General features: G+C 66.9%; 1 protein-coding gene across 2 annotated transcripts; it reads left to right on the top strand.

Moving 5' to 3' along the window:
- The first annotated feature begins 4,686 nt into the window (after positions 1-4,686).
- Positions 4,687-13,610, top strand: GRK2 (G protein-coupled receptor kinase 2). 2 transcript variants are annotated; one of them, XM_059825765.1, is made up of 21 exons: positions 4,687-4,799; positions 6,215-6,291; positions 6,971-7,044; positions 7,387-7,488; positions 7,776-7,850; positions 8,343-8,404; positions 8,715-8,766; positions 9,110-9,201; positions 9,589-9,688; positions 9,812-9,890; positions 10,032-10,162; positions 10,611-10,705; positions 10,782-10,889; positions 10,968-11,034; positions 11,690-11,790; positions 11,891-11,957; positions 12,041-12,136; positions 12,228-12,390; positions 12,506-12,642; positions 12,898-13,008; positions 13,449-13,610. In XM_059825765.1, the coding sequence occupies exons 1-21, from the start codon at positions 4,687-4,689 to the stop codon at positions 13,608-13,610; spliced, it is 2,064 nt and encodes a 687-aa protein (XP_059681748.1). The 2 variants fall into 2 exon arrangements, with proteins under 2 accessions (XP_059681748.1, XP_059681747.1); XM_059825764.1 differs by having other exon boundaries at positions 12,895-13,008.
- The last annotated feature ends 1,361 nt before the right edge of the window (positions 13,611-14,971 follow it).

Here is a 14,971-nt window from a genome sequence, read left to right as displayed (position 1 = left end):
TCTTCCCCCAGCTTTTCCCCTCCTCCCCGTCGTCTCCTTGCCTTGAAACACTTGTCACTTCCCCGTTAGCACAAAGCTTGAGGGTCAAGGTCTCTCCAAGGAAGAGGGAGCAGAGCTGGAACAAAACGTACCCCTCCGTGCCACCACCAGCTCATCGCTGGCCCTGCGCTCTCAGCCCCCTTACGGTTCCCCTCGTCCGGCTGCAGGGCCTGTGATCAAACCCCCTCCTTCTCCCACCGCTGTCATGCATGCGGGTGGCTCTTTCTGTGTCGAGGCAGGAGCCCCGCAGCAGGGCCTCGCAGGTTCTCCGGCCGCAGGGCTGGCGCACGCTGGCCAGGAGCAGGGGCTTTGCAGCCCACTCTCCCCCTGCCCGGGGAGGCAAGGCTGGGGAATGACGCGCTTCCACTCTGGGGCAGTGCCAGCCTCCCTTCCCGGAGCACCGTCTGTCCCGACGCAGCCCCGCAAAGAGGCGATGGCCGGGGCCGGGCGCCGGCTGGGAGCAGGGGAGAAACCACAGGTACATCAGAGCTCAGGGAGGACTCGGAAAGCATCAGCCAGGGGTGAGTGAGCGCGCAGGGGGACAGGAGCTGCCTCCTCTTCCTCCCCAGCTCCCTGCGTGTGGCCCGGCATCGTGAAGCACTCTAGGGCCGCCGCGGCTGGAGGGGTGAAGGCTGCTCTGTCTGCCCAGGGCGCTGTGGCCTGGGACCGAACTGGCACGAACGCCCCACTGCATTGTCCTCTCCTTCCCCCACCCCCTTTTAGCTGCCGTTTTTCCTTTGCAATGAATGGTCGGTCCAAAGAACCTCTCTCTAGGGCAGCAGAGAGCTTTTTGCACTTTAAAAAAAAAACAAACAAACAAAAAAAAACCAACAAAAAAAAAAAACAAACACAAAAAAAAAAAGAAAGGAAAAAAGGTTGGAATCTTCTTTTGGGTCACTATTTTATTTCCCTCCCTGTCCTGCTTCTGACCGGACGCTCCCCATCTCTCTCCCGGTGTCAGGACATCGCTCTCCCCGGCCTCGGCCCTCCCTGGCCCCCTGGCAGCGTGTACGGATAGCACAAACCGGCCCACCCCGTGCCACCGGTCCCCAGCCCCGGAGAGGACGGCCAAGGGGCAGGGGGTCCCGCGGAGGGCAGCCCGCGCTGCCCCGCTGCTTCACAAGCAATAAGGGAGGAGAGACGGCCGCCGACCCTTCCGCCCGGGCGCAGGGGCTGGTGGCATGTCCTCCGCTCCCCGGCTGCTGGAGTGGGATGCGAGGAGGGCGATTGCCGCCGTGCCTCGGGACAAGGGGCAGTTTTGCCACAGTGAATCCGGAGGGCTTTGAGCAGAAAAAAAACCCCGGGCGAGAGGAAGAGCGGAGAGCCGGACCCCCTGGCCGCGGCCGGGCGGTGGAGGCCTCCTGCCTTAGTCTCTCTTGTCGGTGGCTCCCGTGAAAGACGTCGGAAGAATCAAAGCTTTTCTTTTTCCTTTGGATTGATTTTTTGAGTTTTGCAATGAGAAAGAAGAAAAAAAAAAAAAAAAAAACCACAAAGCTGGGGTAGAGTTTAGCCAGAGCCGGGTGGGCACGGGGGTCCCTCCGCAGCGGACCCTCCCTCGGGGCGGGCGGGCGGCCGAGCTTGGGGGACGGTGAGCCCTCCCCGGTGTCTGTGTCATCCCCACCCCGGCCGCAGAGACTCCGGCGTGCGACCCTCGTCACCCAACCGGCCACCCCGGCCCCCATCCGCGGGCAGGGGGTGAAAATCCATAAGGAAGAAAAAAAGAGAATTATATATATAAAATCACTTAGTGATTTAAAAGCAACCCAGACTGCTCCCTAAAGACAACTCCTGCAAGAAAAGTCACTATTGTTTAAGGGTTTGGTTGTGTTTTTGTTTTGTTTCAATTCCTCCCCTTCCCCTTCCCCCCCCACCCCGCCCCCCCTGGAGAAATATTGTAAATATATATTTTTTTGTTGGCGATTTAGAGTCCATCTCTGATGTTTGTGCTTTAAAATTAAATGTAAGCATTAAGGGTAAAAGCAAACCAAGTCTTACGCTCTCTCAGTCGGTATGGTTTGGGTTGGGGGTTTCTTGTCTGGGGCCAGAGGGAGGGGAGCTAGTTGGCAATTTTTTTTGTTTGTTTCGTTTCGGTTTTGGTTTGGTTTTTTTTTTTTGTTTGGTTTGGTTTTTCCTTTTTTCTTTTTCTAAGCATTCTCCGATACTGGTTTTAGAGAGGATCTTTGCTCATAACATATTACCACAGGGATGGGAGAGATGTTGGGGGGGGAGGGAAGATACCAGCCTCTGAAGGGAAATATTTTGTTTCTTGGGGGTGGATTTTTGGAATAAAAAAATTGAAAGAAAACCAAAACCCTGCGTCTCGGCTCTGCCCGTTGTTTGTCTGCGAGGGAAGTGGCGGGGACGAGGCTGGAGGCCCCTGGCCCCCCAGGGACCTCCTGTGCCCCCCCGCCTCCGGCACCCACGCCGCTGGAGAGGAAGCCTGGGGCACGGGCACGTCCGCCGGCTCGAGGGCCTGAGCCCGGGGTGGCGGTGGCAGCTGTCCCCGTGTCCCCATCATCTCCTGGGAGGTGGCGGTGGCAGCCATCCCCGTGTCCCGTCACCTCCCGCCCCACCGGTGAGCCGAGGCCACGGGTCTCCCCGTCCTCGTCCTCTGCCTCCCTTGGGAAAACCACTCTCTCCCAGCGGATTCCTGGGCTGCTGGAGGCGAGGGCTTTGCTGCTCCCCTGCTCGCGCCCCGACGGAGAGCAGCCCCTCTGCAGCAGCCGCCTTTTAGCGCGGTTTCCCCCTCCCTGGCTGACCCCGCTCTGCCTGACGAGGAGCAGGCAGGGAGTGCAGGCAGCAAGCGCAGGCAGCTCCCCTGCAGCCGGAGCCGGAGCTGTCGGTGCCTTGCGCAGCGCCTGAGCCGGCTGCGTGACTGGCTCTGCTTGGGACAAGCTTTATCTCCCCAAGCTGGGCAAGCCGGAGGCGTTTCCCGCCTCTCCCGGCTGCGCCGAGGCCGGGGTCAAACCCACAGGGACGTGCCGGGCCGGCTTTCCGCAGGGATTTATTTCTCCCCCCGCTCCGAGCAAGGCTGGGTTTAAAGGTTGGGAGGCTGCTGGGAGCGGAGCTGGGGTTGGGGCGGACTCGCTCAGCCCCCGCCAAGGGCTGCGCTGGTCCCGTGGCTCTCCCGGGGCTGGCTCTGGGCCCCAGGGCCACCGAGGTGACATTCACCGTCCCCCAGCCGCCTCCGCAGGGACGTCGCAGCCCAGGCCCCCACGGCGGTTGGGGCTGTACCAACAGCGCGCAGAGCTCGCTCTTCCGTGGGTGAACACCCTCCCTCCACGGGTGGCTGAAGCCACAACCCCGCGCCTCGGCCCCATCCGCCAGAGCATCACCGCGGGCCCGCCCCGGCGATGCACCACGCGCGGAGGCACCGGGGACCGAGCAAATCTTAGCACCCCAACCCGCCGCCCGTCCCCTGCCCTCGCCCTGTCCCCTCCACGTGTCCCTCCTGGCCCCAGGGACAGGGAGCCTCCATCGCGGGCGGCCGCCTCCGCCACCCGGCGCAGCCAGAGCCGCCGCGCAGCCCCGCTCTTGACCGGGTTATTTTAAGTTCCATCTATTTATAGCCGCCTCTTTCCGCCAGAGCGAGAGGTAAAGCACCTCCTCGGCCCCGCGCCCTCCTGCCGCCCGTCTCCCACCCAGCCGGGCTTTGCCGCCACGCCGGGGCCCGGCCCAGGTCCGGCAGCCGCCATGGCGCTGGTCCCTGCCCGCCCCGGTAGCAGCTGCCGCCATCCCCTCACCCTGCCCTCCCCGCCTTGGCCCCTTGTCCCCGGCCAGCGGGGAGGACGGTGTCCCCGGTGCCAGCCCCCAGGGGTGGCACAGACCCCCGTGGAGCCCCGGCCGTGGGTCCCGGCCCACGCCGCGCGGCGTCAGACGGCGTCACCCGCGTGCCCCGCCACGCGGCGTCACACGCAGGCGGTCGCACCCGCAGGCACCCACACCGGCACGCGTGGTGCTGCAGGGTGCCCCGCGCGCGCGCGCCGTCGTCCACGGTCACAGCCGGTGTCTCAGGCGCGCGGCGTGACACGTGGAGCGCTGCAGGCGGCGTCACGCGCACACTCACGCCTGCTTGGTGACACGCACGGTGTCGCACACCCCGTGTCACACCCGGCGTCACACACGCACCCCCCCCACGGCGTCACAGCCGGCGCCACACGCACCCACGGTGTCACGCACCCACGGTGTCAACACACGCACCCACGGTGTCACGCACCCACGGTGTCAACACACGCACCCACGGTGTCGCGGCCACGCCCGGGTGGGCGGGGCGCCGGGAAGGGCCGCCCCCCGGCCACGCCCCCCGGCCACGCCCCGCTCCGGCCCCGCCCCGCTCCGGCCCGGGGCGGCAGCGCCGCCTGTCAGACGCGCACGCGCACGGACGCGCGCACGGACGGACACGCGCTCCCCTCAGGCCGCCCCGCCCGCCATGGCCCCCCGCCGCTGAGGCCTCGCCGCCGCCTGGGCTTCCCCGCGCCGCGCCGGGCCGGGCCGGGCCGGGCCGGGTCCGTCCCGGGTCCATTCCGGGTCCGCCCCGGTTCCGGTTCCGGGTCCCGGTTCCGGTTCCGGGTCCGTCCGGGTCCGGTCCGGCGGCGGCGGTGGTGGTGGTGGTGGTGGTGGCCGGCGGGGCCGGCGGCGCGGCGCAAGATGGCGGACCTGGAGGCGGTGCTGGCGGACGTGAGCTACCTGATGGCCATGGAGAAGAGCCGCGCCGCGCCCGCCGCCCGCGCCAGCAAGAGGATCCTCCTGCCCGAGCCCAGGTGAGGCCCCGCCGCCACCGCCCGCCTGTCCGGCCGGCCCTGCGCCCCCGAGCCCCGGCCCTGCCCCGCTTCCCCCGCTTCCCCTTGCCCCGGCGCAGCGCGGGCCCTGCCCCCGAGCCGCCTCCCCGCACGCCGCCCGCTTCCCGCGGCCAGGCAGGGCCACCGCGGCCCCGGCCCCGCTGCACCGGCCTCCCGGGCGCGGCCCGCCCGCTCGCCCTGCCCCGGCACGGCGCCGGCAGGCAGGCCCACCGCGGCAGGCAGGCACGCCGGCCCGGGCACACGCGTCTCCCGTGCACGCAGCCCCCGTACACGCGTGTACACACACACACGCGCGTCCTGCTGCCCTGTGCACGCACACGGACACACGCCCGGCGCAGTGTCACACCCAGGCACGCGTGTCCCCTGCGTACACCCGCACGCCAGGCACGCCCGCAGCTGCGCCCTCCCGCAGCCGTGCGCGCGTGTGTGTGCATACACACGCACACGTGTACGCACACGCAGAGCGCTGTGGGGGGCTGCGTGCGCACACGTGTGTGCTTGTGCGTGCACACACGCTGTCCATCAGCGCACGCACGCAGGGGCTCGGTTGGCACTGCGCGCATGCACGCAGATACACACACACGTGCGCAGAGTCGTGGTGCCACACGCAGACACACGCACGCAGAGTTGTGGTGCTCCCCGCTGCGCACGCCACCCCCGCGCCTGTGTCGCTCTCCACACGCGCACCCCCTCCTGCCCACACAACCCGCTTCACAACTTCCTTCTGCACACCCAGCCTGCGCCGGCCCCGTGCACAGCGCAGTGCACACACACGCACAGCCGGACCTGCATGGCACGCAGCACGGCGCGGCATGCAGCAGCACAGCACGCCGTGCGCGGGGCACAGTCGGCAGACAGCACGGTGCACAGGCACCCCGCACAGCCGGATGTGCGCAGCAGCCCGGCGCAACACCCGCAGCGCAGCTCGGCGTACACCGCCTGGCCCCCACACTCCCAGCACACACGCAGCCCTGCACATGTGGGCGCCCGCTGCCCCACTCCTCCCCAGGGGCCCGAGGTTCCGGTTCCCACCCCCACTGCCCTCCTGTGCCTCTGCTGCCAGGCACCAGGGAGGCTTTTTTTGGGGTACCCTCCTCCCCAACCTCCCTTGGACCCCAGCACGTGGGGCACCCTGTGCCTGACCCTTACCAGGGCCCAGCAACGTGTCGCAGTTGGGGGACAGACACAAGACGGGAAGACATGCATGCCAACGGGACTTGAGGTGGCATGGGGACACAGGAGGGGTAGAGGACCAGGGGAAGGCGCAGGGAGTAGAGGAGGGGCAGGCATGGGGGGCACTCGGTGTGTCGGGAACAGAGGGCTGCTGGGGGGACACAGGGCAGGCGGGGCGCTGAGCCCCTCCGGTGTCTCCCCAGCATCCGCAGCGTCATGCAGAAGTACCTGGAGGACCGGGGAGAGGTGACGTTCGACAAGATCTTCACGCAGAAGATCGGTGAGCTGGGGACACGGGGCCTGTGGGGGACACAGGGGAGGGCACTTGGATGAGCACACACAAACACAGGGACACTCATCGTGTGCCTGGGCGAGGGCGAGTGAGCTGGGGCGCTGGATTGGTGGCAGCCGTGACAGTGGTAGTGGCCGTGGCCATTCCTCTCTGCCTCTGGCGTGGCCTGGGAGAAGCAAGGGGGCTGTGGGGCTGGGCAGAGGTGCCTGGGGGCTGCGTGACACAACCCCCTGCGCCATGTCCCCCACCCCGTATCCCCCGCCCTGTCACTTCCCCCAGCGCTAACCGTCTGGGGCAGGAAGCGCCTCTCACTTCCTCCCGCCGGCTCTGGCGGTTTCCGGGCACGTCCGCCCCACAGCAGCCTGCTACGCGGTACCCGCCTGTGCCCCTGCCCCATTGCTCCCCCACTGCACCCCTGTCCCATAGTGCCCTATAGCACTGCATTGCTCCTCCCTGTGCCAGCCGGTGTTTTTGCCTCACCGCGTTGCCCTGCCAAACCCTGGCTGGTCCCCGGCTTGGCACTTCCCCTTCCCCAAGCCTGGCATGGGTGTGGCTGCGGGGACAGGCAGGCCCAGGGGACATCCCTGTGCCTCTTGGCCTGGGCTGTGGGGCACGCATTGCCGCTCTGGGGCAGGCACCTCTCACACCACGGCTCTGTCCCTGCCAGGGTACCTGCTGTTCCGGGACTTTGCCTTTAACCAGGCGGAGGAGGCCAAACCCCTGATGGAGTTTTATGAAGAGGTGAGGTGGGGGGAGTCATCTGGACCGACCCCAAGGGTCATAAGGAGGGTTGGGGGTGGGATTTGGTACCTACAGGGCCCGCAGACGTGGTACCAAGCGCATGCAGAGTACCCAAGGGAGGCAGTGCCCAGGGGGCCAGCAGGTGATGCTCTGGGTGCTCAGGGGACGTGATAACCATCGGGTGCCCATGGGACGTGGTACCCGGAGGGGCTGGGGCCGTGGTTCCCGGCATACCAGGTCCCAGGGGCCGCCCAGCCCTGTGTGGGGTGAGGCCTGTGCCCCGTGGTGACACAGGCCTGGGGGCGGTGTGCCCCTGTGCCACGGGAGCTATGCCCTTGCCAGATCAAGAAGTACGAGAAGCTGGACTCGGAGGAGGAGCGAACCACCCGGAGCCGCCACATCTTCGACCATTACATCATGAAGGAGCTGCTGGCCTGCTCCCACGTGAGTGCCGTGCTGTGCAGGCACTGTGCCGGCACTACAGTGGGGTGAGGTACCAGGGTGGGGTCCCCAGAGCGGTGGGAGGGATGTACCCAGTGTGCCCAGGAGGCCTGGTACCCAGTGTCTTCCGAGGGAGCTCCGAAACCACCATTGACTCTGTTCTGGGAGTCACAGACCCAGCCCTATGGATGGGGGTTCCTCCGTGAGCTCCGGGGCTTGAGCAGCCCTGCCTTGCCCCTGTGCCCCCGTCCCTTCTGCCCAGGGTGACACGGTCCCGTCTTGCCTCACAGCCCTTCTCCAAGAGTGCCACGGAGCATGTCCAGAGCCGCCTGAGCAAGAAGCAGGTGCCCCCAGACCTCTTCCAGGTGGGCATCACCCGGGACAGAGAGGGGGTCCCTGCCACCTCTGGTACTCGGAGGGTTAACCTTTACAGGGGGCCGGTGAGAGGGTGCTGGGGGCTCGTGGGGGGGGTGTCCCAGAAGGTGTGGGGATGGTGAGAGGGTTCCCAGCAGGTTGGGAGTGAGGGGGATTGCTGGTGGTCCCCATGGGGTGGTAGTCAGGAGACGGGGGGTTGGAGGTAACAGGGGGGCTCCTCAGAGGGTGGTGATTGGGACCGCGGACATAGAGGTGACCCGGGGTCACAGCGGGGCCCGCAGAGGTGGCGACGTTGGGGTCCCCAGAGACTCAGGTGACCCTGGGTGGCAGAAGCATCCCCAGGGGCCTGGCAGTGGCAGGGTGGCAGTGGGGATATGTGAAATCCCAGGGGTGGAGGAGAGCTCATGTAATGATGGGACCTGAGGCGTACGGGTGACCTGGGTGGCACTGGGGACCCAGCGCTGAGCCCTGTGTCCCCCCAGCCCTACATTGAGGAGATCTGCCAGAACCTGCGTGGTGGCATCTTCCAGAAATTCATCGAGAGGTGAGATGGGGGAAAGTCCCACGCAGATCAGGGTGTCCCATCCTGCTGGGGACCAGGGTCACCCGGCCCAGAGAGGGGCCAGGGGTCCCTTCTTAGATAGGAGCTCCAGGGGTGTCTGTCCCCAGACCAGGGACTCAGGGGACTTTTTTCATCCCCAGGTCTGGCCCGGGGTCTCTCTGTTCCCAGACAGGAGTCCTGGGGGGTGCTGCCTGTCTCCAGACAAGTCCATGGGGTCCTTCTGCCCCGAGATGGGTCTTGGGGGGAGTTTCTCCAGGGGCTCCACTCTTGCCCTCTCTGTGCTTCATTGCAGTGACAAGTTCACGCGGTTCTGCCAGTGGAAGAACGTGGAGCTGAACATCCATGTGAGCAGGGATGCCTGCGCCTCGGGGCACCCCGGGCACCTCTGGGCACTTCCAGGGAGGGGGACGTGGGCTGCCCCGGGCTCACTAGGGCTGGCGCGGCTACCCTCGGACGAGCACCCCGCAGGGGCACAGCCCAGGCTTTCACCCACAGGTGGCTCTCCCACACCTGTCCATGCTCAAGGGGGCATGTGGAGAGGCCTCCATGTTCCTCACCCGGGGAAACTGAGGCAGGGTGTGGGACCCCCCACCACCACTACGGACACATGGAGCTCTTGGGTGCAGGGCAGGTGCTGCAGGACCCAGGCGTCCAGACTCACCCCCGCCTCCTTCTCGCCCCCTCCAGCTCACCATGAACGACTTCAGCGTTCACCGAATCATCGGCCGGGGCGGTTTCGGGGAGGTCTACGGCTGCCGGAAAGCAGATACGGGCAAAATGTAATGGGGGATGCTCTGTCATGGGTGGACGGAGGGATCCGCCTGCGATGGGGAGGGCGCTGGGGCTGTGGTGGTGGTCCCAAGGGTGTCTGTGGCGGTGTTGCCATGACAACAGATGTTAGGGGGTTGCAGAAGGATTGCCATGGCTACGGGTCTCTGGGGGATACAGGGACGTCAGGGCCGTGGGTGGTAGCTGGATGCGATGATGTGGCTGTGGGTGCTGGTGGTGGAGGGACGCGATGGCGTGGCTGCAGTTGGCAGGGCCGTGGGCAGGGCCGTGGCGATGTGACGGTGGCACTGGAGGGATGTGGCGCCATGGGCAGAGGCAGGCTGTGACACCGAGGCCACGGGCCGCAGCAGGACCCTGCAGGGACTCTTTGTCCCCAGGTACGCCATGAAGTGTTTGGACAAGAAACGCATCAAGATGAAGCAGGGCGAGACCCTGGCCCTTAACGAGCGCATCATGCTGTCCCTCGTCAGCACCGGGGTGAGGAGACGCAGGCACCGGGCAGGGCTGGCACCCCGGTTGCAGGCTGTGGCATGGGTGAGGGGTGAGGGAGGGTGTTCCCAGGGCGCCACCGGCACTGCGTGACTCCGTCTCTCCTGCCAGGACTGCCCGTTCATCGTGTGCATGTCGTATGCCTTCCACACACCCGACAAGCTCAGCTTCATCCTCGACCTCATGAACGGTGAGAGGCCCCTGGCCCCAAGGGACCCCGTGGCTGATCCCTGGCCCCAGGACCACGGCTGGCCTGAGCCACGCGCTCGAAACCCCCTGCCCGGGGCATGGAGGGCAGTGCCAGCGTGACAACTGGTCCCTGTCGCTGCAGGGGGAGACCTGCATTATCACCTGTCGCAGCACGGCGTCTTCTCAGAGGCGGAGATGCGGTTCTACGCGGCTGAGATCATCCTGGGCCTGGAGCACATGCACAGCCGCTTCGTGGTGTACCGCGACCTCAAGGTGACCGACCCCGCGGGCACCCTGCAGACACCCCGGGCACCCATACCCCCATGGGCACCCTCAGACCCTGCGGGTGTCTAGAGACCCCATTGGCATCCCCAGGCCCTGTAGAAACCCCCCCCAGGACCCTGTGGGCACCCACAGGTGTCACGGGCACCCACAGACCCTGCAGGTTCCCTCAGACCCCGTGGGCACTCCCTGAACCCAGAGGGCACCCCTGAACCTGCAGGAACCCCCCCCCAAACTCCATGGGCACCCTTGGGACCCTGCAGGCATCCTGAGACCTCAAGGAGCACTCGCAGACTCCACCGGTGCTTCCCGGTCCCACAGACACCCCCAAATCCCACAGAGCACCCCAGCCTGACCCATGTGGGCACCCCCAGCCTCGCTGCCCACCCCGTGCCCATGGGCAGTGCTTGGGCTCAGGGGTGGCGCGGTGTCTTGGCAGCCGGCAAACATCCTCCTGGATGAGTTTGGGCACGTCCGCATCTCAGACCTGGGCCTGGCCTGTGATTTCTCCAAGAAGAAGCCCCATGCTAGTGTGTGAGTGTGCCCGTGTCCCTGCCTGCCCTGCCCGCCTGCCTGGCACGGCCCCTGACCCTGCTCTGTGCCCCCGCAGGGGCACCCACGGGTACATGGCTCCGGAGGTGCTGCAGAAAGGAGTGGCGTACGACAGCAGCGCCGACTGGTTCTCGCTGGGCTGCATGCTTTTCAAGCTGCTCCGGGGGTGAGTGTGCGGGCGCGGGTGGGCACAGGTGGGCACGGGTGGGCACCACTGACTTCCCCTCTTCCCTCGCGGCCACAGGCACAGCCCTTTCCGGCAGCACAAGACGAAGGACAAGCACGAGATCGACCGTATGACCCTCACCATGGTGAGTTGGGGCACCCCGGCCTTTGCCTCGTGTGCCAGGGAGGGCTGAGGCCGACGTGGACAGGGTGCGAGTTCCCCTGTGCTGCTGTGCCCCCCCTGCCATGTGCTGGCAGAGGCATGGGGGGTGTGGGGGGGTCAGGGACAGCTGGTCCCCAAAGGTGAGCAGTGCCTGGAGCCTGTTCATGCCTATCTCTACGTGCGTGTGCACATGTGTGTGCAGAATGACACACGCACGTGTGCAAGTGGGTGTCTGCACGTGGGTGTGTTTGTGTTCACGCACACGCGGGGGGGTGGGTTGCACACAGGTGTGTTTGCGGTGTCCATCTGCTGCCTGTGCACACGGCTGCGTGGCGTTTACACGTGTGAGCTTCCATGCACTTGTGTGCCTGGTGTGTGCACGCACACATCCGTGTGTATGTGCTTGCACGGGACTGGGTGCGCACACGCACATTGCACGCGTGAGTGCCTGCGTGTGCGCGCACTGGTGTGTGCGCTCTGCTGCACACGTAAGTGTATACACGTCTCTGTGCACACCTCCCTGTGTGTGTCAGCGTGTATCCTGTGCACATGCAGGCCTGTGTGTGTCTGTCCCCATGCACACGTGTGCTGTGGTGCTTGTGTGCTCACGGTGTGAGCCACCGTGCCCTCTCCCGCAGGCTGTCGAGCTGCCGGACTCCTTCTCCCCTGAGCTGCGCTCCCTACTCGAGGGGCTGCTGCAGCGAGACGTCAACCGGCGGCTGGGCTGCATGGGGCGCGGGTGAGTCCCGGCGGGCACCGGGGCGGTGTCTGGGGCTGGGGCAGAAGCCCGGCAGGGAAGGAGGGGTGCCTGCAGCGCTCACCCCCCCCTCGCTCCCCAGGGCTCAGGAGGTGAAGGAGGAGCCCTTCTTCAAGGGCCTGGACTGGCAGATGGTTTTCCTGCAGAAGGTGAGGGGCACGATGCCCGGGTAACGGGAAGGGGTATGGGGGCATGGGCAGCCACCCCTCTAAAACCCCTTTCCTGCCTGCAGTACCCGCCGCCCCTGATCCCACCTCGCGGCGAGGTGAATGCCGCCGACGCCTTCGACATCGGCTCCTTCGATGAGGAGGACACGAAGGGCATCAAGGTAGCGGGGTGGAGGCGCTGAGCGTGTGGGGGGGCTGAGTTGGCAGGCAACCCCTAACCCAGCGCTGCCTGCCCTCTTCCCTGCCCGCCAGCTGCTGGAGAGCGACCAGGAGCTGTACCGCAACTTCCCGCTCACCATCTCGGAGCGGTGGCAGCAGGAGGTGACGGAGACCGTCTTCGAAGCCGTCAACGCCGACACCGACAAGCTGGAGGCTCGCAAGAAGGCCAAGAACAAGCAGCTGGGCCACGAGGAGGGTGAGTGGGGCTGGGTGCCCCCCCGGGTCCCCCCTCCGACAGCCCCCCCAGCTCTGCCCGGCCCCCTGGCCGTGCCCTGGGCTGACCCTGCCTCTCCCTGGCACGGCGGGCGCAGAGTACGCCATGGGCAAGGACTGCATCATGCACGGGTACATGGCCAAGCTGGGCAACCCCTTCTTGACGCAGTGGCAGCGCCGCTACTTCTACCTCTTCCCCAACCGCCTGGAGTGGCGCGGGGAGGGCGAGTCGCCGGTAAGACGGTTGGGGGGGGGTACAGGGCAGCGCGGGGCTGGTGCAGTGCTCAGCGGCCACGCCTCAGCACTGGCGGACATCAGGGTGTGCCGGGCAAGAGGGGGCACAAAGCGGGATGTGGGGGGCATGTGGGGTGTGCAGGCAGGCATGGCACTGCGAGGGGTATGGGGGCACGTGGGGGGGGGCTTGGGGGGACCTTGGTGAGGACATGGAGGTCTGGGGGTGGGGGCCGGGCTGAGCCTGTCCCCCCAGCAGTCCCTGCTCACCATGGAGGAGATCGACTCGGTGGAGGAGACGCAGGTGAAGGAGCGCAAGTGCATCCTGCTCCGCATCCGTGGCGGCAAGCAGTTCGTGCTGCAGTGTGATGTGAGTGTGCCCTGGGTCACCCGCTGGGGCTGGCCGCTATCCCCTGGGGTCACCAGCCACCCCTGCCAGGTGCTAGCCACCTCCTGCCCGTCACTGGCCATCTCCCCTGGGTGCCAGTCGTTCCTGCTGGGCACTAACCAAACTTTACTGGGCATTGGGCACCTGCTAGCTGCTACCCATCCCTTCTGCTGGGTGCTAGCCACTTCCAGGCCGTCACTAGCCATCCCCTGCTGGGCACTACCTACCTCCTCCCAGCTGCTGGCCACCTCTTGCTGGCCACTAGCCCTCCACATTTAGCCCTCCCAGCCGTCACGGGGCACGAATACTGAAAGCTTGGGGCAACCCCAGCGCCCTGGCACCCCGGGGAGCCCCCCAGCACCCTGTACCCTGCCCTGGCACCCCAGGGAGCCCCGGCCTGACCCCTGCCCTGCCCTGCACAGAGCGACCCCGAGCTGGTGCAGTGGCGGAAGGAGCTGCGGGACGCCCAGCGCCAGGCCCAGCAGCTGCTGCAGCGGGTGCCGCGGATGCAGAATAAGCCCCGCTCGCCCGTGGTGGAGCTCAGCAAAGTGCCGTTCATCCAGCGCTCCGCCAACGGGCTCTGACCCCGCGCCGACGCGCCCGCGCCCCCTCCTCCCCCCTTCCCACCCCGCCTCTAATTTATTGGGTTGGGTTCCCGCGTGCCCCCACTCCTTTTCGTCATCCCTGGGCCAGGCGTTGGAGGACACCCGGTGCCGGTCTCACCCGCCGGTTGCGGAGTGGGCACGGCTGCGGCGTCGCTGTCCCAGCCCAGCCTCCGGCGCGGAGCTGGCGCTGGGCACGCGGCACAGCTTGGCATCTCTCCCCGGCGTCCCTCCCCCCAGTCCTCTACGAACTCTCCGGCTAAGATGAAGGCAGCCCCCGCACCCCCTCTCCGTGCCCGCCCGCTTTGCCACCGGCTGTGTGTGCCAAATGGGGCAGGTGGGTGCCCAGCTCCGGCCGGGCAGGGAACCGGCCAGCTCGTTTCACCCGTAGCCTTCGCCCACCTCCCTGTGAGCCGGCGTGCCCCGGCTCGGCTGTGCCCCTCGTGTGGGTGCCAAGTCCTTGGTGCGTGTGTGTGTGTGTGTGAGTGAGTGCCCAGGGGGACCCCCTGTAAATACTGTGCCATGGGTCCCCTGTGCCCCCCCTGGCTGTACCCCTGCCCCTCCTGCCACCCCCCCTGGGCAAGGGGGGCACCCCCTGCCTCCCCCCAAGCTGCGGGGCAGCGGTGCCCAGCTGGGGGGCACGGGGTGGCGGAGGAGGAGGGAACAGGTGCGACAGCCCCCCCCCCCCCAATCAGCCTCATGTGCCGCTGGCCCCGGGTCCCCGTCCGGTGGGCGCAGGGTGTCCCCCGGGGCCCCCACCCCAGTCCCTGGCAGCATCTGTAAATATTGGTCTCGGGTCGGGCTGCTCCAGGGGTGGCGGGGGGGGCACCGGGCAGGGCCGGGGCCGTCGGTGAATGAGATTTTAACGAGCAGAGACGTGAGAATGCAAAAAAGAAAAGAAAAAAGAGTTTTTATAATAAAAATCTGGAAAAACAGTGTCCGCGTCCCCCTCGTTGCGGGGGGGGGGGGGGGCGGAGATGTCCCCGTACGCGCTTAGGGGCACCGTGTCCCCGGTCCCTGTCACCGCTGGTGATGTGGGCAGGGGGGCTGCCTGCCCCCCCCCCCCCACGGCCACGCCGCCACTCTGGGGACGTGTCGGGGACGTGGGTTGTCCCCGTGCCCTGCGGGAGGGCGGGTGCCGGGGCAGCGGTGGGTGCTGGCGGGGGTGTGAGCAGGGGGTCGGGTGCCCCTCGCCGCGCTGTCCCCGTGGGTGACCTTGGTCGTCCCCTTGCCGCGGGGCCGTGCAGGCAGCAGCTCCCCTCCTGCCCGCACCCCTCCTGCCCGCTCCCCTCCTGCCCGCTCCCCTCCTGCCCGCTCCCTGCGCGGGCGGCGCGTCCGGGGCG

This window comes from Gavia stellata, chromosome 17, assembly GCF_030936135.1.
Source record: "Gavia stellata isolate bGavSte3 chromosome 17, bGavSte3.hap2, whole genome shotgun sequence".
Taxonomy (NCBI): domain Eukaryota; kingdom Metazoa; phylum Chordata; class Aves; order Gaviiformes; family Gaviidae; genus Gavia; species Gavia stellata.
The sequence above is the reverse complement of the archived record's forward strand: the minus strand, read 5'-3'. Positions and strand labels throughout refer to the sequence as shown.